Below are 22,829 nucleotides of genomic sequence, written 5' to 3' on the forward strand. Positions count from 1 at the left end.
CTCATCTCACCTGCACTTTTCCACAATTTAATACAACAGTCCTTCCTAATTTTATCCTATAAATGTATCCGCCAATCAAACCAATAACAAACTAAATGCAGTTGCTAAATAATAAATTGTCTGTTTGTTCAGTTTGAGAGGAAACATATTTGTGAGTGTTTTTTACCCTCAGTATTAATTTGGGCTGCCCCCTAATATTCGACTAACCATTAGTTGACTAGAAGAGGCTTGTTCGATCAAAATTGCATTAGTCGGTTTGCTCAGAAGAAAAAAAAACCACAGGATGTGGGGAAATCACGCAGGTTGTGACGGACAGACCGTTCCAAACATTCGCCCATCATTCATCAATCTTAAATATGGCTTATCACTTGAAACATGTAAGTAATAGCAACAAAAGTCTGCTTGCTGTAATGTTAACCTAGATAAATGTGTGCTGTTATTAATATACATATCTGTGTTTGTTTGGAGAGCGCGCTTACGGTCATGTAGGCGCCGGCGCGATCACTATCTTAAAATACTGTAATTTTTGTTCATACTGATAAGAGTAATGCAAACTTTAAAAGCTCAACTTTTATTTCTGTAAACTCACAATAACAACAAAATAATGAAAACAATCAGGATGCGCTTTCTGCCGTCTCTGTCTCAGTGATAAATATTCTCAGATTATGTAATCCGTATGAAATGTGCATATATGTGCATCCACTACTGGAGGGGACGAGTCAGCATTGTTGACTTAATCTCTGCAGCGAAAACTATCAATAAATTATTTAAATGTTTAAACCGTCTCTTTTTTTCACGACACACTCATAATCATTATGTTTGCCGATGCGCTGTGGCGAGCCTTATGCATGCGTATGAGTGCTGATTAGGCTATGTATTTTATACAGGCGATTAAAGGCTCATTATTATGATTTATGGCTTATTAAATGCGCGACTGACCGCTTAAATGAACAGCTAGTATTTGACTAGAAAAATCAAGTCACGGGCAGCCATAGTATTAATTGTTGTAGTTCAAAAGTGAGTAATTTTGATATTGGTTATTTTTAGGATATTAATGATAATCAAGTATAATAAGAGTTGAAGTGAACACATTTCTGGTTTGTTGTGGATGAAAGTATGCTTTACGATGCACATAATTATACTCTTAAAAATAAAGGCTCTTTATTGGCATCTGTGGTTCCATGAAGAACCTTTAACATCGTTCTTTATAGTGGATAAGGATTATTAAGGGTTATTAAAATGTTCTTTACACTAAAAAAATCATAGTTATTTTAGGAACCGTTCACCAAAAGGTTCTTATGGCATCACAGCATGCGTTTATTTTGACAACGCTACAAATTAGTAAATCTGTAATCGGATCCTTGTTATTTAAGAAGTTTATAGCTATGCTTTTAGCTTCAGCTTGGTGTAAATTAATTAGCATTTAAATGTAAATCTGTGAGTAATTGTTCATGGTATAGAGATTGTCTGGCTATCACCAGACCAAGCTCAGGTTAAAATTGAACATCTGGATCTGGGGAGTCTGCTCTGTATTTTCTACTGCACAAGAGGCGTGATTCACAGGCACGACCCATCATTTCTCTCTCCGTCATCGTGTTAAACCGTTTATAGCCGGCCAGGTGGATAAGACAGTCTGTGATTGGTTTCCTCAAAAGTGTAACAGAAGCAGTATAGAAATGAATGTACGGGTTTCCAGACTTTCCTTGAGTTGCAGGACGAAATCAAACCGCCGGCAGATCAGGCTGGGTTTACCCAGTCAAGTATAGACATTTAGTAGCTTTATTTTCTTTATAGAGAGGCAACTGTTGCACGCTTTATGACAAAAAGGTTCTGTAGAAGGAGAAATGGTTGCATAATTTTTGTCCTAGTGATAGGCACCCTATCACTAAAAAAGATGCAACCATTTAAGAGCTGTTTACGAGCTGCTTAATTTGATAAAAAATAAATTAATAGGTTAGTTCACCCACAAAAAAAAATTCTGTCATTAACTACTTATACCCTAATGTCGTATAAGTACACGTTACATAATCACTATATAAGTCGTTATTTAGTTTTTTTTGTGCACAAAAACTATTCTCATGAGTCTTATGAGAGGAAATGACATTGGTGTTAATGGAGGCCTTTCTGAACCATCGGATTTCAACACTAATATCTTCATTTGTGTTCTGAAGATGAATGGAGGGCTTACGGGTGTCGAACGACATGAGAGAGAGGAATTAATGACAGAATTTTCTTTTTTGGGTGAACTAACCTTTTAAGAAGAAAATCTAAAACCCCTTTAAGTTCCCTATAGAACTGTTTATTCTAAGAGTTTGTGCATATGTGCTGATGGGTGTGTGTTTGGTTTTACTGATGAGAGTATAAGGGTGCATTGATTTATAATACTCACTTTCCCTCTGAGCCGTAGCTGTTCATGCTGTCCTCGATGGACTCGTGGCTGGCCTGCCGGACCGTGCGGCTGGGCATCTCTACAGCCAGCCCTGTCTCTGTGCTCCTCTGAATGCTCTTTAACCTGCGGCCATCAGGGTCTGAAACAAAGGCAGAAAGGGAAGTGAATTAAACAAACCAGTGTTTAATTCATTCATCTCTTTCTTTACATTTTTAGCTTGTAGGCTGAAGTCTCTTTGATTTTTAGTCCATTCTTCAATGCAAGTTTGCAGGATTTTGATAAATACATTGAGAATCAAATTTTTTTGTTTGAAATGGAGATCACGATTCTCCAACTATTCTGAGTAGACAACAAACCGAAAATAACGTCATTTAATAAACGTTCTGAAAAATGTCTACAGTTAAAATAGTTTGATTCGTTTTAATTTTTATTTTTTTTAAGCAATTTGAATGAATGTTTCAGTGACTTACTCATAACGACTTCAGTTGTTTCATTACTGGATGTTTTGGTGTTTTTGAACAAATCTCTTGAGTGAATGATTCAATGACAAATGTAATTTCTTTAGCGCTGATACAATATTTATTTGAAGCATCAAGTTACTTTCAAATCACTGATGCTCTATTTTGATCGTGACCGTAGACATCAGTGTTTATATCTGAACTATAAACTTTTTTCCCAGTGATTAATATGAATATTTGTAACAAAGAAATAATGATAACTTGTAGCTGAAAAGATTTTGTGAACAGTGTTGGGTAAGTTACTCTAAAAAAAGTAGTTAAATACTAGTTACTAATTACGTTTCAATAGTGTAATTAGATTACTGTACAAATTACTCTCTTCAAAAAAGTATTTAATTACTAATTTACTTTCTAAATCCTTTATCAACCTCAAGTTTAAAGCAGCACTTGGTAACTTTTGCTCTCGGGGTCCCCTTACAGTTGGGAAAAAATAATGTCCTCAACTACTGTCGTAAGATCTGTCGTCCTACAACAGGGGATGCCATCGCGCGTGCATTTGTTGACATGACAGCCCTGATAGCCCTGAACTAGTGATGCGCGGGTCTTCTCATAACCCGCGGACCCCGTATGTCTATTTAATGGTCGCGGGTGCGCGGCGGGTTGTAAAAATATATACAGTGGTGCGGTGCAGGCCAAATAACTTCATAAAAGCGGCCTGCGGGTCGGTGCAGCACTAACAGTTCCCCTGAACACTGCAGGAGGAGTTCACATGCAGGTGTTCTTCTGGCGGCGCGTGTGAAATGTCTTCATCCCAGGTACAGTCAGTGGCATGTTTCAGCATGTCATATGAATATAATTTCATGGGCTTTATTTTTTTCAAACGCCAAATAATCACGATGCTCACATTTACAAGCCAGCGTCATTATAGTAGTCTATTGGTTAGCGTTTTACAGAATCTATATGATACTTCAGTTTAATGTTTGAGTGGTAGGTAATCACCGTAACAAGCAGGACAGCATCGGTCGGGCTCGCCTCCTTCAGCTCACGCCGACGAGCAAACGCTGGTCATATGTTGATACTCGTCCTGCCTTTAATTCCAATCACTTTTTCGTTTCCTCTTATTGCTTTCCTCCAACAAAACCTTTTCTTTCTTATTTGTCCGTGCTGCTTCGGACATGACTATATTATCCGACGAACAAAGTTGGGCTCGCACGTCCGAATGTAAGGAAGTGTGTGTGTTGGTGGAAGTGACGTATATGCCGTAAAGCAGTCAGTTTTGTAGTTCTTTTTGTTCTCGGGTTACTACCCGAAACCCGAAGTTTAAAAGTACGATTAAAAACGATACAGACCCCATCAAGCTATGGCAGACATGTCATTCAACCTATTGTAAGTCGATTTATCATCACAAGAGTCTTGAAAATATATGAAGGTTGAAAAGTTACCTTAAGCAATTCAAAGATAGGCATGAAATGGCTCTTTGTTTTAATTAATTCAAATATATAAAACTACATAAATTATTCTTATTAACTTCATTTTGATGTTAATTCCACTATTGTATTATATATAATTGTTCTACAGTCTATACACTGTTTTTTAAATTACTTGTGAATTAACTTATTAAATGACAAAAAATAAGAGTAATCCTTAATTTTTTAAGGGAAAAGTAATACAATTACATCAACTAATTACACTGAGAAAAAGTGTGTTGGATTTACATGTTTAATTGTGTACGTCAGTCCTACGTTAATCAATTAAGTTGAAAAACATAATTTTTTCATGTAACTTCAACATCATGGAATTAATACATTTGAAGTGACTCAATTAAGAAAGTGAATTTGATATGGCTCTCTGACATGATTCAGTCATTCAATTTCATATATTCATTCATCCACTTCAATTCAATATATTTTTCAATGTTACACAAATGAATTATAATACTGTTCTAGCTAGTTGACAAACTTTTAGCAAGCAATAGCACACATTTGCCTCTTAAATGCTCCTTCAGCAAAGCTTTTATGACATTAGTTGTTTTAGTCCACAGCCTAAGCAAATGCTCCACTCTTCTCCACAATGGTAACCCACTGTAATTTAAATAGTTTTAATAATTCTAACATAATTGAATATTATTAAAACACATAATATTATATAATATAACATAATATAAGTCTCCCCCTTTCTCATATTCCTCAAAAATACGTAAAATTCCTACATTTTTACATTTAAAATAACAACATTTACTCTGTCTAGACATATGCAAAGCATGCTGGGAATTAACAAGCCCCGCCCAATTTCACTTAATGAAACACAAATCATTTATGTAATCTCAACACAAACGGATTAAGTAAACTTCAATTTGACTTATATTTAAGTGGATTGAACACAATCATATTAAGTTAGGAAAAAATGTATAGCAATTGTGTTGCTTTAGCTAATTTTAACTAAGCAATTTAAACAAGCAGTAACTAGTAACTAATTACGCCCAACACTTTTTGGTTAAGCAGTTTCATACCTAAACATGACAACTGCTGTGTTCGCTGTGATCGTACTTGTCAAAGGTTTCGAATCGTCATAGGAATAAGATTGGGGTGTTTGAGTCAAGATCACAAACTTTTAATGATTAATCGTGCAGCTCTAATATGTATGGTTAGGGTTTTTTATTTTCCTTGGCAAGCTCCACAAATGATTGTGATATATCTGTGATATTCCTGTATTTCCATCTGAGCAGAAAGGCACTGGAAAAAGCAAGTTATATCAAATCATGTCCATATCATACATTGTGATAACATTGCCGCCAGGTAGAGCACTGGTTGTATTAAAAATAAATCCTTTGGAAAATATAATCTTCTTGTATAATTCAAGTATGTGGTGGTGCCTTATTGAACTCCGATGGCTTAGAGAGCAGATTCACAAAGCCTGAACTTTTCCTAGTAAAGGTGAAGGGGATCAGCCGCAGACCGAGCGCTTTACTAGCCCATGACCTCATGGATATATTTCTATTCTGAGAATGATTTTTAGAGTCATTTCAAAGCTGGATGTCATTTCATAATTGAAGTTTTTATTATTTTTTTTCATGTAGGCTACTTCATATAAATCAACACGACCCATTTTACTTCCATAACATATTTGTGGTATGGATATTTAATGTGGTTGAATCACTTAAGAGGAATTTTATACATAAATATACACATACACACAATATACCATTTTTTATTAGGGCTGGGTATTGACACAAATTTCACGATTTGATTTCCATTCACAAGTTTTCAATTCGATAATGATTATTTTAAATATTATATCAGATACAATATGACACATTTTCTCAAGGAAAAAAAAATCTCTCAACTAATGCTGTAAACTGTACATCAGTTGGTGGTACATTACTGTAATATTGAAGGTTACACTCAAGGATTTTAGTATAGGAATATAATAATTAATATTTTAATATAATATATGTTAAAATGTAATTTATTCACGTGAGCAAAGCTCAATTTTCTTCAGTGTCACATGATCCCTAATATGATTTGCTACTCAAAAAGGGTTAGTTCACCCAAAAATGAAAATTATCATCATTTATTCTCCCTCAAGTTCTTCCAAACCTGCATGAATTTCTTTCTTCTGCTGAACACAAAGGAAGATATTTGGAAGAATGTTTGTATATAAGCAGATCTTGGGCCCCATTGACTACCACAGTAGGGGAAAAAATACTATGGTAGTCAATGGGGCCCAAGATCTGCTTATATACAAACATTCTTCCAAATATCTTCCTTTGTGTTCAGCAGAAGAAAGAAATTCATGCAGGTTTGGAAGAACTTGAGGGAGAATAAATGATGATAATTTTCATTTTTGGGTGAACTAACCCTTTAAGAAACATTAACTATTATGATATAAGACTATGATGAACTATTATGATGTAGAAAACATGATATTTTCTTTTAGGATTCTTTGATGAATTCAAAAAAGAACAGCCCTTACGAAACAAAAATATATTGCAATATATTTGAAAATATCATGCAATATATTCACATACTGTATATGGGATTTAATATTTATATTTTGCAATATATTGAAAGCGGCAATCATTTGTATATTTTGCAATATATTGCATGAATATATAATATATTTTATAATACCATCAATATATTATTCCATATATTAAAATATATTTCAAGAAAATATATTGGTAAATATAAGGGAGCATCTATTTGAAATGTTTTGTAACATTAATAACAGTTTTTTTTTTTAATAATGTAATACAAATTAGGATATAAATATAACATAGTCATCACTAAAAACAAGTTATCCATTGAAATCTCTATCTGTTCTCTCTGTAGTGATGGGAATCCAGCCATTTTCACAGCTTTTTCCTGGCCTTGAAAGCACATAACCTAGTTAGGCGGTTCCTAAAAATACAGTGCTCTTTTTGTCCTGTGTTTCTGGTGCGGTTTGGCACATGCTAACTAGCATGTCATCGTAACCTTCCAAACAGAACATCGTGTATCAGGAAGTGAGCTAGAAATGCCAGGGTTGCTATGGGAGACAAGAGCAGTCTGCTTCAATGGATTTCTCACTATCTCTTTCTCTTTTGCATGTTTTGTTTAGTGAACGTGCTTGAAAGAAGGATTTAATCTTTTCACACAAAAAAAGGTAACATTTCAGGAAATGTGTGAGCAAAACCGTGATTTTTAGATGTGCATTGTACACACCCTTGCCACCACAATCCTTGGGTCTTCAATGTGGCCTCCAGGAGGTTGCTAGGGGGTTGCTAAGATGTTCTGATTAGATGTTGACATTCCGCTATGTGGTTGATTGGGATTGTTTGGTGGTTTCCAGGGTGGTTGCTAGCGCATTGTTAAGGGGTTTCTAGGATGTTCTCAGTGGTTGCTAGGGATTGTTTGTTGGTGTTCAGGGAGTTCTACGTGGCTGCTGGGGAGTTGTTTGATGGTTTCCAGTGCCGTTGCTGTATAGGGTATTGTTAAATGGTTTCTAGGATGTTCTGTGTGGTTGATAGGGACATTTTTGTTGTTATCCAAGGAAGTTGTAAGTGGTTGATAGGGAGTTGTTTGGTGGTTTCCAGTACGGTTGCTAGGGCATTAAGTGGTTTCTAGGATGTTCTAGGTCGTTGCTAATAGGTTGCTAGGGATTTGTTTGTTGGTGTCCAGGGAGTTCTAAGTGGTTGTTAGGGAGTTGTTTGATAGCTTCCAGTATGGTTACTAGGGCATTAAGTGGTTTCTAGGATGTTCTGGGTGGTTGCTAATAAGTTGCTATAGGGATTTGTTTGTCGGTGTCCAGAGAGTTCTAAGTGGTTGCTAGGGAGTTGTTTGATGGTTTCCAGGGTGGTTGCTAGGGCATTGTTAAGTGGATTTTCTGGGTGGTTGCTAGGGATTTGATTGTTTGATCTCCAGGGAGTTCCAAGTGATTGCTAGGTTGTTGTTTGGTGTTTGTGTGTGTGTGATATATATATATATATATATATATATATATATATATATATATATATATATATATATATATATATATATATATATATATATATGGAAAAAATAAAATGATAATTTATATATATATATATATATATATATATATATATATATATATATATATATATATATATATATATATATATATATAATCATTTTATTTTTTCCACACATTATGAGCAATAATTGATTGGCTCTAAAAACACTCCATTTTGACATTAATTATATCTTGTGTAAGTGTGATGTTTCGATCTCTGGACATCTCTCACCAACACTTGCAGGCACAAGTATGTCGCCGACAACAGATAAAGTATCTCATTTCATCAGTGTGGCCAACACTCATTAATCAAAGTGACATTCATGAATTTACTGCAAACAAGAAAGAAATAAGAGGCTTTTCCAACAAGCCCTTTTAGTCGCCATCTCATCTTGTGGTTTATGACCCATGCTTGTCAGTTGTCAGAGCGTTTAGATTTATAATTTGATTAAAAGGACAGAGGCTTATAGAAAACCGATTATCATACTTAAGACTGCATCTTCAGTAAAGTCCTACTGTTAAAGGAGAGTGTGGATTTAAACGCAAATAGTTGCATCATTTTCTTAATTGAAGGAATAGTTCATTTACATTACATTACAATTTACATTTTGTGTCTTAAGACATCAATGAGTCGCCACGAGCCACAGGGTTTAATATGGATTTGTGTGTGTTTTACTCTCTTAGAATTAGACCCCATTGACATGCATTCTACGAGCAACGGTTGGAGTTAAAAATCTTCATTTGTGTTCTACCGAAGAAACAAACACATCTCAGATGTCCTAGGGGTAAGCAGATAAACATCTCATTTTCATTTTTGGGTGAACTATTCCTTCGGATGGATTTTAACATAGCTTGCTGAAGATCATTAGGGCAGTCATTGATTGTCATCTTAATGAGCATGTCAGTTTTCTGGTTTGTCCATGCTATCGATCATGCCATTACCTCTCGTTACCGCAGCCTGCCTTAATTACCCATTAACTCTTTGATAAATCAGTGGCACTAGAGGCCTATTGATCTACAGTGATGTTGATAGATGCCTGGTTGGAGGCTATAACCTCTACACTTTCGAATCAGATGCAAAATCTAACGCCACTATTGTTCTTGAAGTAAAGAGGGATATCCAGACCTTCCTTTCTTTCCAACCAAAGCACAGTTATTTTACACAACGTATTAATGGAGGTGGTTAATTCTCACACAATCTGTCAGTTATGTCTTATTTTGTTCGTATTACCATATTGCAAGGACATCATATTATATTAATTAATTCATTTTTATTACATTTTTAATACGTGGTTGCTAGGGCATTGTTAAATGGTTTCTAGGATGTTCTGGATAGTTGCTAGGAGGTTGCTAGGGATTTGTTTGTTGGTGTCCAGGGAGTTCTAAGTGGTTGTTTGATGTTTTCCTGGGCGGTTGCCAGGGCATTGTTGAGTGATTTCTAGATTGTTCTGGGTGGTTGCTAGGAGGTTGCTAGGGATTTGTTTGTTGGTGTTCAGGGGAGTTGTTTTGTGGTTTCTTCTAGGGCAGTTGCTAGGACATTAAATTATTTCTAGATTGTTCTAGGAGGTGGATAGGGATTTCAAATCTATCAAAACTTTTATTCAGGACACACACGGTCCAAAAACATGTAAAACCAATACAGTAATATCAATACAAACACAAAACAACAACAACAACAAAACACTATCACACATTTACATACAAGCTAAAACGGCAGTGGTTCCACATACTGGAGAAGAATCTGACTGTCCCATTTGTTTGTTGGTCTCCAGGGAGTTGATTTGTGATTTCCAGGGCGGTTGCTAGGGTATTAGGTGGTTTCTAGATTGTTCTGGGTGGTTGCTAGGAGGTTGCTAGGGATTTGTTTGTTGGTATCATAATTATTTCAATTTAATTAATTCTATTATTCTATATTCTATTATTCTTTTTCCTTTTACTATTTTTTTCATAGCTTTTATGTTCAATTCCCTGTCAGCTCCTTTATGTGTTGTACTGCCTAGTTGTATAAAAATATTTCACTGTATTACAGAACCAGATTTGAGAAAAATTGGAATTACAAAAATCTTAAAACTAGAACTTCCAGATGTATTATGGGAAGTCTATACTCTATACATTATGGATCAAAATGCCAAAAATGTAATCAAATTAAAATAAATAAAAACACTCTCTTTTGAGAAATGAATTATTAATAATAATAATTTTATATATATATATATATATATATATATATATATATATATATATATATATATATATATATATATATATATATATATATATATAAATTTTTTTTTTTTTTATTCTCCATGTATGAACGTGTTAAATTTTTTAAAAGCCCCAAATATAGACATATTAAGCATGTGCTGGTATGAGAGCCCATCTGTTTAATCACAGTGGAGGGTCGGATCATACACAGATGCATCCATCTCAGCCAAAAATTATGCCAAATATTTACTCATATGCTGCATAATTCAGCTCTGACGTTTTCTGTACTGGCTGAAAGAGAAGTGAGCTTCAGGAGTCATGAGACGGTGAACGTAAGAGCTTTGATCCGAGCTATAAATGGATGCAAGGGGGAAAATGACCTCAGAAGGTCATTCATCAGAAGCAAATATATGAGTTATATTAATATACCTGAGATATTTCTGGGATTTTATGAGTTTGATTTTTCATGCTGGAGCTGCAGAGTCTGTTCACAGCGGACATTAGATTAAAACATTTGTCTTGTAATCTATAGTATTTTATTATTGTTCGTGGTTTAAATTTATTTATATTAATATAATTTATATATTTTGATTATTTGATTATAAACTGAAAAATTATATGTTTCCCAGTATGCCTTATATAAGACTTGATGGGGTGATTAAAGGAAATGAAAATTAATTGCTAATATTTGTGTTTTTGGGCAAGATGAAAATGTGAACTTATTTGTTAGTTCTGTTTTATTGGGTTTTAAATGAGTTTGTTGAGTTTGGAGATTAATGTTGTGGTGAAGCGTGCCACTTGTGTTCACGTTGAGGACGTGTATACACAAAATAATAATTAACTATTCATAGTTTTCAGTCACGTGACTGCGCAGAGCCTTGGAGGACAAAACCGCCACAGAACTTCATTGAAGTTCAGCACAAGCCTGTCAATTTTCCATCTTAAAACAAAAATATGTGCACGTTTTGGGCACTTGTGATCCATATACAGCACCTGCTGCAGTATTTAAAACGTTTAATGTGAAAAACACTAGGGTGAGTTGCACCAATAAGGATTCAATTAAGCAAAGTATAACGCTAATCAAGGATTTCTTGATATGGGTTTTATTTTAAATCAAGTTGTTGCTCCACTTAATTTTAAACACAGATTAATTACGCAGTAAAAACGTTATAGAGCTGATCAAGCAGCAGACGGAGGGGGAACCGACCACAGGCCAAAGAATCTGCATTAGTGCAACCCACTCTTAAAGTGCCATAATGTACTCTAACAGATATTAAAAGATCAAATTCAGTTTACATCTTTTTTGTAATATATACATATATAAGTTATTTATATATATATCGAAACCCATTATACAGAAAACATGTTGCGTTCATATTCTTGGCTGTATATATATATATATATATATATATATATATATATATATACAGCCAAGAATATGAACGCAACATGTTTTCTGTATGATGGGTTTCGATGGAGGAAATCGCCTAACAAAAAGCCTCGTGTGGCACTAATATTCTGTGTTCATCTGCTTTCCTGCACAAATTATGCAACATCAACAAGGTGCATATTGAATATGGTATTTTAATATCACTGTCTTACTGCATTAATACTGGCTATAAACCTGGTAAAAATGACTGGCGGGCAACAGAGGAAAGCCTAGTTTTGCCCTCCAGGTGGGCGTTCCTGTAATGCCTGGCTCACACTACAGGTTTTTAAACCTAATTTTTTTTTTTAAATACTATCCGATTGTAAAATCTGGTTGCAGCCATAGACTGTAAAAAAATATGGACGTAGCGTCCGTGACGTCACCCATAGGATTCTGATAAGCCGTTCTGAAGCTGAAAGTATGGGCGAGCTGGGCGTTGCCATCTTGTGAGCGAGTCAACGCGTGTCACTCCCGGATAACAGAAAATGGGCAAAAAGGCGGGATGTGCGCGGAGCTGAGGTGACGCAATAACTATAGACGGCGGATAAATGGCTATCCACTTGTAACCACGCCCTTAATTATGCAGAAACTTAAGGCTTTATATAACGTAAACGAATGAGTTATAAAAAAATTCACCCCCCTCAGAGTTGTCATGAAGATCAAAATTAGCCTTATAAGCCAAAACCACAATTTGTACCAGGCTGTAAACATGTTTTTTTCTGCTTTAAAGTTGAGAATTTTAACATGGGGCTCAATGAGATTCTGCTCCCTTCTGGAGCCTGTCCCTAGTGGCCAGTTGAGGAATTGCAGTTTACATTACTTCCGTATTGGCTTCAAGAGAAATCGCGGGAGGTTGCCGCTTGGTTGCAGCACACACTTCAGAAGAATCTTTGCAGATTTTCTTCCCTCAAATCTTAAACATGCTCACTCTACAAGATTTGAAAATCGAGGAGCATCACACACTATAAAATATTATTAAGATTATCATGCAAGAGGAAGTGCGTCAGCATGATCTACGCAGCAGATCGTAAGCGTGAAAACAAAATGGATCAGCCTACTACTGTAACATGATTGCTGTAGCCTACCAATAATCATCATTTGTTGTGGAGAAAAAAGTGTAAGAATAAACCAGTGTGGATTAGAAAATGGTTGGGGGGACGGGCTCAACATGGATTGTCAGTTCTTCAGGAAAAATGGAGGTAATTTTATTGACCTTATTTGATCCTGTCGTTCTGCTCGTTGTGTGTGTTTGCAATGTATTTTTCCCCTCGGGCTTGCCGTATAAAGGTGGAGCATGCGTGCTGGAGTGTAGCGGGGTTTTCAGGCTGGTTATTACCAAGCGGGCAATCTAGCACTCGGAGAGCGTTCCACCCATAGGGGCGGCCATTGCTAACCAAGCCATCACCTGCTGTTAGCATCCCATTGACTCCCATTCATTTTTGAGTCACTTTGACAGTGAATAACTTTACATTTGAGGCGTTTAAAGACTCCATTTGTCCATTGTTTATTTCTAAAGAAACACGACAATGCATAAAAGGCTCCGTTACCTTGTGTCTTACACTATCGCCCCGCAGAAGCTGTTTTTGTAAAAATAGGCTAACGATTGCGTCATAACCAACGCGACTCTGTCGCACAGTTGAGAAATTACCGTATAGACAGGAGGAGACGCTCGCAGGCAATCTTTCACTGTCTATGAGACAGTCGGGGGGACGTGGAGACATAAAGTCTGATAAAGTCAAGGGAGAAGAATGGGGAGAAGCCCATAGTGAGCCAAAAGCTACGGGAGAAAATATTTAAACAACGTGATTCAGATTTTACTTTCCACAACTAGAAGACCTACAGCTGTCAGACAGGAGGCTCACGTCACATCTACGTCGTCAAGCTCAGTCTGAGCCTGCGCAGTTCGCTCAGCCATCAGGAAGTGAGTGCCTCTGATTGGCCTCATTTTCGGCCTTTGAAGTCAATGGGATAGCTCTGTCCATTTCTTTTACTGTCTATGGTTATTACGCGTGTGACCGAGAATAAAGTGAAGGAACGTTCAAACGACTGTCATTTATTGTTTTCTCATTTCGGAGTATTTGAGGCGAACACTGCACGAACGCTATGCCACACTAGTGTGCTAGAATGTTTACCGTTATGTTTACCGCTGCCTAGTTCAAAAGCGATCATCACCTGTTACAGTGTAGATTTGTGCTGTCAAATGAAAAGCAAGAAATGCTGATATTGCGTGAAAGCAGATCTGGAGGTGCAAGATTTGATCTGTAAACGCCTCACATTACCAGATAATCTGCGCCAAACATCGGAACCGATCGAGTCCTGGAAAAGATTTTTCTCCGAGTCTCGGGAGGGGAAAATCGGGCATAAATCGGCCTAAAACTCCTGTAGTGTGAGCCAGGCATAAGTGAGACACACGTGAAAACTATGAATTACAGTTTGTTTAATTCTGTTAGATTTGTGCTGATGAACTCTAGCACTGCATTCTAAAAAATGCTGGGTTAAAAGCAACCCAAGCTGGGTTGAAAATGGACAAGCCCAGCGGTTGGGTTAAAAGTTTGTCCAACCTGCTGAGTAGTTTTATTTAATCCAACTATTATTTAATAATTACTATATGGCTGGCTTAAAATAAACCCAAAATAGGTTGGAAATTAAAAATCATAATTACTAGAGGCAACAATAATAATAAAAAGGTGACTATTTATTAATAAGCCATTTAAGAAATGTTTATTGTTAAATTATTGTTAATTAAACATATTAATAAATGTTAATTAATTAAAAATATTAATACTTGTTAATTTCCAAAATACTTTAAGTTTATTTTGAGCTGAGCAAGTCATTTCTAAACAATAGTTGAGTTAAATAAAACTACCCAGCGGGTTGGACAAACACTTAACCCAACTGCTGGGTTAAAAACCTGATCGCTGGGTTTGTCAATTTTCAACCCAACATTTTTTAGAGTGTGGCTCTGAACTAGCATCCGGTTCATGCTGGTGGAAAAGGGTACCAGAAAATCAAGAGAGGGGCCAGAGAGCAGCCCACGAGAGAAGAGAGATCCTGAGAATAACAGACAGAGTAACAGCTTAGCCCAATGCTGGGTTAAAAACAACCTGGGGTTGGGTTAAAAGTTGCAAACCAAACTGGCATGATATCTATGACCTTACCAGACGGAAGTAATAGCAGATGGGAAAATTAGATGAGACTCGTCGGGATATGAGGTAAAAAAATCTCACAGAAACCGATCGGTTCGTGTCTTAAGACATCAGAGTGTCGTCAGGAGGAGCAGGGTTTTTGTGCATGTTGCCTAAGCATGTTTTTTTATTTTTGTTTTGCTCTCATATGTTACCCATTCACACCGTTATATGACTGGTACACCGCAACGGTTGAGTTAAAAATCTTCATTTGTGTTCTTCTGAAGAAACAAACACACCTACATGTTGGATGCACCATAATCATCATATTAAAAATTTTGGGTGAACTATCCCTTTAAGAGATGGGAGTGCCCATCAATTAAAATAAGTTACATAATGGCAATGTTTATGCAACTGGCAACAGGAAGTGACACACAAGCCGGACTCAAACTCATATTGTCTGCATGAGCGCCACTGTAAGTCACAGCTCAGACTTAATTGCCTTTCAGGACAGCATGTTCACTCAAAATGTGGGCCACCGGATGCTGTTTCAGATACTTCAGTCAGTCATAATAACGTGTGGGCGGCAATAACTGAGCAAGTGAGTGTCGACATTGTGTGAAGCTTCAAACGAGAGACTTAATGCTACCAAACAGACGTGCCACGCTGTGATTTACTACACAAGTCAACCGCTGCTTAAACTGAAGCGCTCGCTGAACGCTTCTGCCAAGCACTCTATTAAAAAACAAATGCATGTTTGCTTAGGATTTTCAATTATGATCTTCATTTGTAACATTGGGCGCACACCTGTTATTCCATTATTCCATCATTATGCAGATATAATTGACATTATAATATTATATTGGCTCTGAGGTTTCATAATTAATTCGTTTAGAAGTATTGGATGCACTCTCTGCTAGTACATTATGTAATTGTTTTTATTTCGTTTCCATTGATGTGTGATGAAGAATCGCACTGTGAAGAACACACTGGATCATATTTCTTTCCAAACTTACAGTAAGACAATAAGTGATTCATTTTAAGTTATGTTTTTTTTATATCATATGTGTATTGTTTATATAGTAAGTTATATTTTGCTTAAATAAAATTGAAGTGTAAAAAGACTAGATTTTAATTAGATTTAATATTCAGAATAATATTCATCATGTCAAGAAAATAAAGAAATATTATTTCTTTATTTTATTTTTGGACTTTTTGTTAACCTTTTAGTGCCTGTTTTATTTTACTTTTATTAATATTTCGAAATTAGATTATTTTAATATATTTTTAATGTCAATTTTAGGTTAATTTGTAGTCGTTCTGTAGTGACTTTGCAATTTTATTATAATTTTTTTGTTGTTGTTTTAAATAAAATATTGCTATTTAGGTTTAAAGTTTTTTTAATTGTTTTATAATATTTTATATTATTCTTATTTCAGTTTTAGTTTTTATTTATTTCCAGATAATAATAAGTCATAATGTCACAATGTAAAAATAATTGTTTTAAATTATTTAATTTTATGGCCTTTTTGTTAGCATCCGTTGCATTATTTTTTATTTTATTTTTATTTTTATATATATATATTTTTGGTGTTACTAATATTTTGAAAATATATTATCTTTTTATATTGTTCTTTTGATGGTAAATTTTAGTTTAATTTTGTCTAAAAAAAAAAAAAACATATAATAATATATAAATATTGCTTTTTAGGTTTAATTTATTTTGACTTCAATCTTAGTTTTCATTTATTTCTGAAAATATTGTCTTAATATCATTTTTATTTGGAGGTGAAATGTGACCTGGACCCATTTTCATAATATTCACTCACAGCCATAATGATTATTGATGATCAAATAAAAGTCCATAACATGATTCTCACTTCCAGACTGTAGTAAAGGACATGACAGCAGGTAAATCTGAGCATTTGTGCACAGCCATCTGTTGTTGCTCCCGCGCGTCACTGTATCGCTGTGCTTTCCGACTGCATATGCCAACACAAAGGTTGCAGAGCAAATGCACCTGCGCGCTACACCAGAGGTCAAGAGCGATCCATCAGTCAAACAATCATCTGTGAGCGCAAATCTGATGCACAAGGCACATAAAAATAAAATAATAATAACACTATTTCATTTTTCCAGTAACATCCTTAAAATCAATTAAATTTAAATGTAATGCAATATGCATGATTTATTATTCGTTTAGAGAATGAAATGTAAACATATTCGGTCTTATTTATTCGCTCAAATTTAAAGCTGAAGTAGTGATGTTTTCATTTGAATAATTTTGTTGCCATTTTGTAATTTTTAAGAGTGATTTGTTTTTTAAAATGTCATAAAAATATAATTTTTTTCAGTTTTGCTTATTTTAATACATCATTAAACTAAATGACATTTTTTAATTCATGAATTATTTAATTTCAGTTTTTTTGTTTTTTTGTTTGTTTTAGTAAAGTATAATAACCCTGTTTGCTAAACTGATTCAAGATATTATAAAAATGATAACATCACAATGATATTAAAATAACACAGAATTAATAATACACTTTACGTTCAAGTATAAGCCTCATTAAGTTATATTTTATCATTCTTTAAGGCCATTTTTGTGTACAATCTTAAAATGCTGACCTTTTTATTGTAAAAGACGACTGAAAACTTGATCTTAGCAGAAATATTATTATTAAATTATTTGATGTTGCACCTTTCAAACTAATTTAATGCGTTTAAACAGATTTATCTGATAGGACGCTACAGTAATTACCTTTTAAAAATAGAAAAGGCATAAGATATGCTGAAACTATTTCATTTGATATATTTATGTATATTAAGCTCACATTTCAGAATTGGAGTAAATCACATTTTGTATATAAGATATGCTTCGAACAGGAACAATGAATGATGATTATATTATGAGTCAGAATATGCATCAGTGTGAAACATGAAATTTGATTATTTGATTGGATAGACTGTTGTCTTCACATTGGCATCATGTGATAGATTTCTCGCCCTGGCTGACTTTTTCCTCTTTTCCACTTGGGGAAAAAACAACAGATTGCTTTCTCACCTGTGCATGATGTCTGGGAATCGAACAGCACTTCAGCAGCCATTGATTTAAGATCACTACACAGACATCGATGAGGAATCCACTACTGCACACTTATCACACTGACATTTCCTAAATAATTGAACTTGTGCAATGGAAACACAAACGCAATCTCTACCATAAAATATAGTAACGTGACATTTTCAAAAGAGCGTAGCATTTGATAAAGTGATGCCACTTCAGATTGTCTTTAACCAGACCTATTGAATGAGGCTCTATATATTTGCAACAAAAAAAGAAAGAAAAAAGGCGGTTTAAAAAGCCTTTTACTAAAGAAACGCAAGTCTTTATCATGCAGATCTTATCATCTTGATGCTAAGACGTTTATGGCTAGAGTGTATGCTCGAGTGATTCTCATTGGCTCAAGTCAATAACACAAGTCTCTGTGATATTTTGGTTTCTGGCTCCTTTTAATGCAACTCTGTAGTAAACTTGCCAGAAAATAAGCTGGAACGCTGCTAATAACGGAGGTGGGGGAAGCAATTTTTTATAAACACTTTTTGTTATACTGGTTGAAACTCTCTTCACATCCTGATAGCAATCACAAATGGAGGTGGTGTAAATATTAAAAAATATATATCTTCTGTGGAAGTCTCAGGGCCAAACAGTGTTCGTCTAAATGTACGTCATTAGTGCATTTTAGATGCCGGCTGTGTCTGAACCCCCACAAAATACCATTAACGGCACAATATGTACGATTTTTTAATTAAAATATCCAAAAACCACTAGAGCAATGTTATATATTTTATTGACTTGTGTACTTACATTCTCCTAAATGTTTCCAAGAATGTTTAAATCCAGAGAAATAAGTGATTTTAAAAAATCCCGTTATCCTGTTTTATTTAGTAGAAACCATGGAAACACCAAAGACGCTTTAACATATGATGTGTTTTATTAGACAGGTGATTGGAGAAATTCATGGACAGAAAACTAATGATTGTTCTCCAGCTCAACACAGTTAGTCTTATTGTTTAAATCTGGTGTTCTTGATTTACCGCACAGAGTACCATGTTTTACCATGCCAGATATGATCTCGCTCACTGCAGTGTGAACAAGTGTCTCATAGTAGAGACAGTGTAGCATTATAACATCACTTTAACACACTCAGGTGTGTGTAATATGATAAACAGCGCTGCGTTTCCACACACACACTACATGAGCAGCAGAAGCAGAAGCGTTCGTCTGCGGCAGAATAAAAGCTCCGCTGCTCTCGAGCCGTGTGTCGCGCTCGTCTCTCATTAGCAATCGTTCAGCTCCTCCTGCTTCATACTACAGTAACGCTAATAAATCTGTAATACATCAGCTCATCCATTAATATGATTTCTGCCAGAGTCCCGTCGGATTCTTCTGAGGTGAAGACAACAACTCCCATGGTCTCGTGAAATCAAGGCGTTATCAAGCTGCGCCTTTTGTTTTGAATAAGCAACTTCTAGTGGCGAAAATTACATATTGTGCCTTTAAATAGTGCCCTATTTAGGGGACAGCCATTTGTAGTGGCGTTAGAACATAGTGGACGTTATCGAGTGCACTCATTCAATCCTATAGTGCAGTGCAATAACGAGTGTACAACCAATGTACACTAAATGGCTAGAGAATACCCATAATTCACTGTGAGAGTCGTGCACCGAATTAATTCCCACGTCTGACCACAAAATGGCGCCCACGGCTGAATCATTCTTCCATCCATTTTCCAAACCTCTGGTCCAATGTGTGTACACCATAATATCATACATGTATAAATTCCTTATTATTGACTATTAAATTGTTTAATTATGGTTTATACATGCTAGTTTCAAATTGTTATTATTATTATTATTATACAGCAGGCACAAACTATGCAAAAGCAGCAGCCCTTCCAGTACCCTCAGTTTACAAATTCACTTGTTCTTTGTTCACTTGTTCTCATTCACTCCTTCAAGTGGACTATATTATTAGACTTATGACGGGAATAGAGAATGAGGGTAGTCGACTAAGACTTAAACAATTCAGATGACTAAACTGAAATGGTATTTTAGTCAAAAGACTGACAAAAACAAAATTTGCTGTGAAATTTTAAACGGGTGTACTTGGATCAGGGGCGGCAAACGTAGGTTCTGGAGAGCCACAGTCCCGCAGAGTAAACCCTGATAAAAATATATGGCTTCCACCTTACCACCATCTGTATTCAACTTACGATTTACCTACATAAGCTTTTTGAGCTTTTTAAATATGGACTTTTTTTTAGCTTAAAAGTCAATGGACCCTGTCACTGCCATCATAAAGATTGGAAGCATCAAAATATTTATTAATATAACTCCGATTGTGTTCATCAGAAAGAAGAAAGTCATAAACATCATGGCTGGCTTGAGTGTGAGTAATTAATGGGGTAATTGTCATTTCAAAGTGATGACTCCTTTAATTTTGCTGTGTCGTCTCCCCGTAGGATGATTTGGAAGAATGTTTAGAACCAAGCACGAGAGAGCAACCATTCACTACCATAGTATTGTTTTCCCTACTATGGTAGTCAATGGTTGCTCTATCTGCTTGGCTACAAGCATTCTTCCAAATCCAAATATCTTCTTTTGTGTTCAGCAGAAGAAAAAAACTCATACAGGTTTGGAACAACATGAGGGTGAGTAAATTATGACAATTTTCTTTTTTGGGTGAACTATCCCTATCGCCTATTCAAAACAAAGCCGTAGTTTGATGACGCCAAGTTTGATCTCAGCATCTTGGGAGATGTGGTCTTCACCTCATAGCCGGTGGGAAAAAATCGGGATAGGACTCGGGCAGAAATCATGTTCATGGATGCGGTTATTAACGTTACTGTAGTGTGAAGCAGAGCAGGACTGAGTGTCGTGGAGCTGAGCAAACACACGCCTCGCGAAAAGCATGACTTTTATTATGATGGTACACGGGCGCTGACGCTATTTCTGCTTTTCCATTCATGATTAGGAGGTAACATAGCTCTGTTTATCATATTAGATACATCTGAGTGTGTTGAGATGTTATGACGTTACTCTGTGCGTTCGCTCGACGGCTGCTTTGACACTTGTTCACACTGCTAAAAGTAAAGTGTTTCTGCCAAATAAAACCAGAAACCGAGGGTAACGGAGATATGATGCAATTGAGAGGCCATGCCCTTCACACGTCTCGGCTCCTTGATTAAAATAGTAATTTTCTCACAATTTTCAAATAGTTGGAAACATTTGGGATATTGTAAGTACTCAACTGAACAAATATATATAACACTGGTGGTTTTTGGATATTTTACTGCAATAATACTACAAAGTGCACATTTAATGTTGCATCTTTGAGCCAGGTGTGACATACGGGGGCTCGTCCGGGATCTGAACCCGGGACTTCTTGCATCCAAAGGGAGTATCACATCCCTAGACATTATCCCTTCAGCTTAGAAGCGGCCGCGACTAACAACTGCATGTGGTTTATATAAAGTGCCGTGAAGAGATTCATGTGTGTTCAAGTCACACCAGTCACCAATCACAAGAGGAAAGCAAACAGAACCACAACAGTGGGGTCATAACACTGATTTATGAATCAACCGCTCTGTTTCAAATCTTCCTTGTCTACTGACATTTGTTATGACATCCGCTTAAAACATTACACTGCTCTTGATGACTTTACAATAGGTAAATCCACTTCACCAGCTATGCCATAGAAATATATAGAGCCACCGCAATCACAAAATTCGAGAGATGGTTGCGCATTTGTTTCTCTGACGCACAAGTGTGACTATACCTACACCCATCATCCTTCAACTGCTTTTTTTAAAACCAAACCTATAGACCTGCTGATAATCAATGTCACCATTAAATCCCATAAGCACGGCCACACATGCACACATTGGAAACGGATGATACGAGTATCAATCATCCTGACCTCCTTCTATCTTTCCCTCTGTCCTTGATTCACTACGCTCTTATGCAACACCGAATGTGCGCCGGCCGCCATATGACATCTTACTGATGGCGTGTGTGTGTGTGTGTGTGTGTGTGTGTGTGTGTGTTTGTTTGCGAGTTATTTTGAGCAGCAGCATCAATGCAGGACCTGTCAGCGTAGGAGGGTTAATAAGCCTCGAGACTTCAGAGCGTTCGCTTTTCTTCGGTTGAGATTTGTTCCTGTGCTGGTGGAGGGGGGAGCGAGACATGTTGTGCTTTGGGATTCTTGGTACACATTGCATCAAACAACGCTAACAGCAAACAGGATATGAAAGATGAAGTCTGAATGCGCCGAGACAAGCGGTGGCAGGCGACGTTGGGTCTGATGCACGCAAAGGCTTCGGGCCTTTCTTGGCGACGTGGCTGCAGAGCGAGTGTGTTATATAGGTGTTGAACCCCCATGTGTGGCTGTTAGATTAAATCTTAACACAGAATGAAGAAACAAGCATAGAACCGAATATAGAAACTTAGAGTGTTTTAATTTTGAGAGGACACGAATAAAAAATATTCAATGCACAAAGAAGAAGTTATTTCTCAATTACTTTCATGATAAAACAGTGCATATATTTGTATTTTACAATGAAAAATCTCCCAAAATGTATTTTTTAGCCTTTAGTTTGAATGTTGCTTTTTTTTTTGTTTTTACTTTTTTTTTTTTTTTTGCTTATGCA

General features: G+C 35.9%; 1 protein-coding gene and 1 long non-coding RNA gene across 3 annotated transcripts in view; one reads left to right on the forward strand and one right to left on the reverse strand.

The window, feature by feature from the left end:
• Window positions 1-22,829, reverse strand: part of rims4 (regulating synaptic membrane exocytosis 4) — a 50,200-nt gene that overhangs the window by 22,300 nt on the left and 5,071 nt on the right. The window contains exon 2 of the mRNA XM_067460422.1: window positions 2,390-2,528. Coding sequence (XP_067316523.1) covers window positions 2,390-2,528 — 139 coding nt within the window. The remainder of the gene's footprint in view (window positions 1-2,389; window positions 2,529-22,829) is intronic.
• LOC137094596 (uncharacterized) overlaps window positions 1-22,829 on the forward strand; it is a 64,472-nt gene that overhangs the window by 15,297 nt on the left and 26,346 nt on the right. Inside the window, exon 3 of one of the 2 annotated variants that reach the window (XR_010908684.1) lies at window positions 9,046-9,146. The exons of the other annotated variant lie outside the window; for it this stretch is intronic. This is a non-coding gene — a long non-coding RNA (uncharacterized lncRNA). The remainder of the gene's footprint in view (window positions 1-9,045; window positions 9,147-22,829) is intronic. 2 annotated transcript variants of the gene reach the window in all.

Source organism: Pseudorasbora parva, chromosome 12, assembly GCF_024679245.1.
Source record: "Pseudorasbora parva isolate DD20220531a chromosome 12, ASM2467924v1, whole genome shotgun sequence".
In the NCBI taxonomy this organism is placed as follows: Eukaryota; Metazoa; Chordata; class Actinopteri; order Cypriniformes; family Gobionidae; genus Pseudorasbora; species Pseudorasbora parva.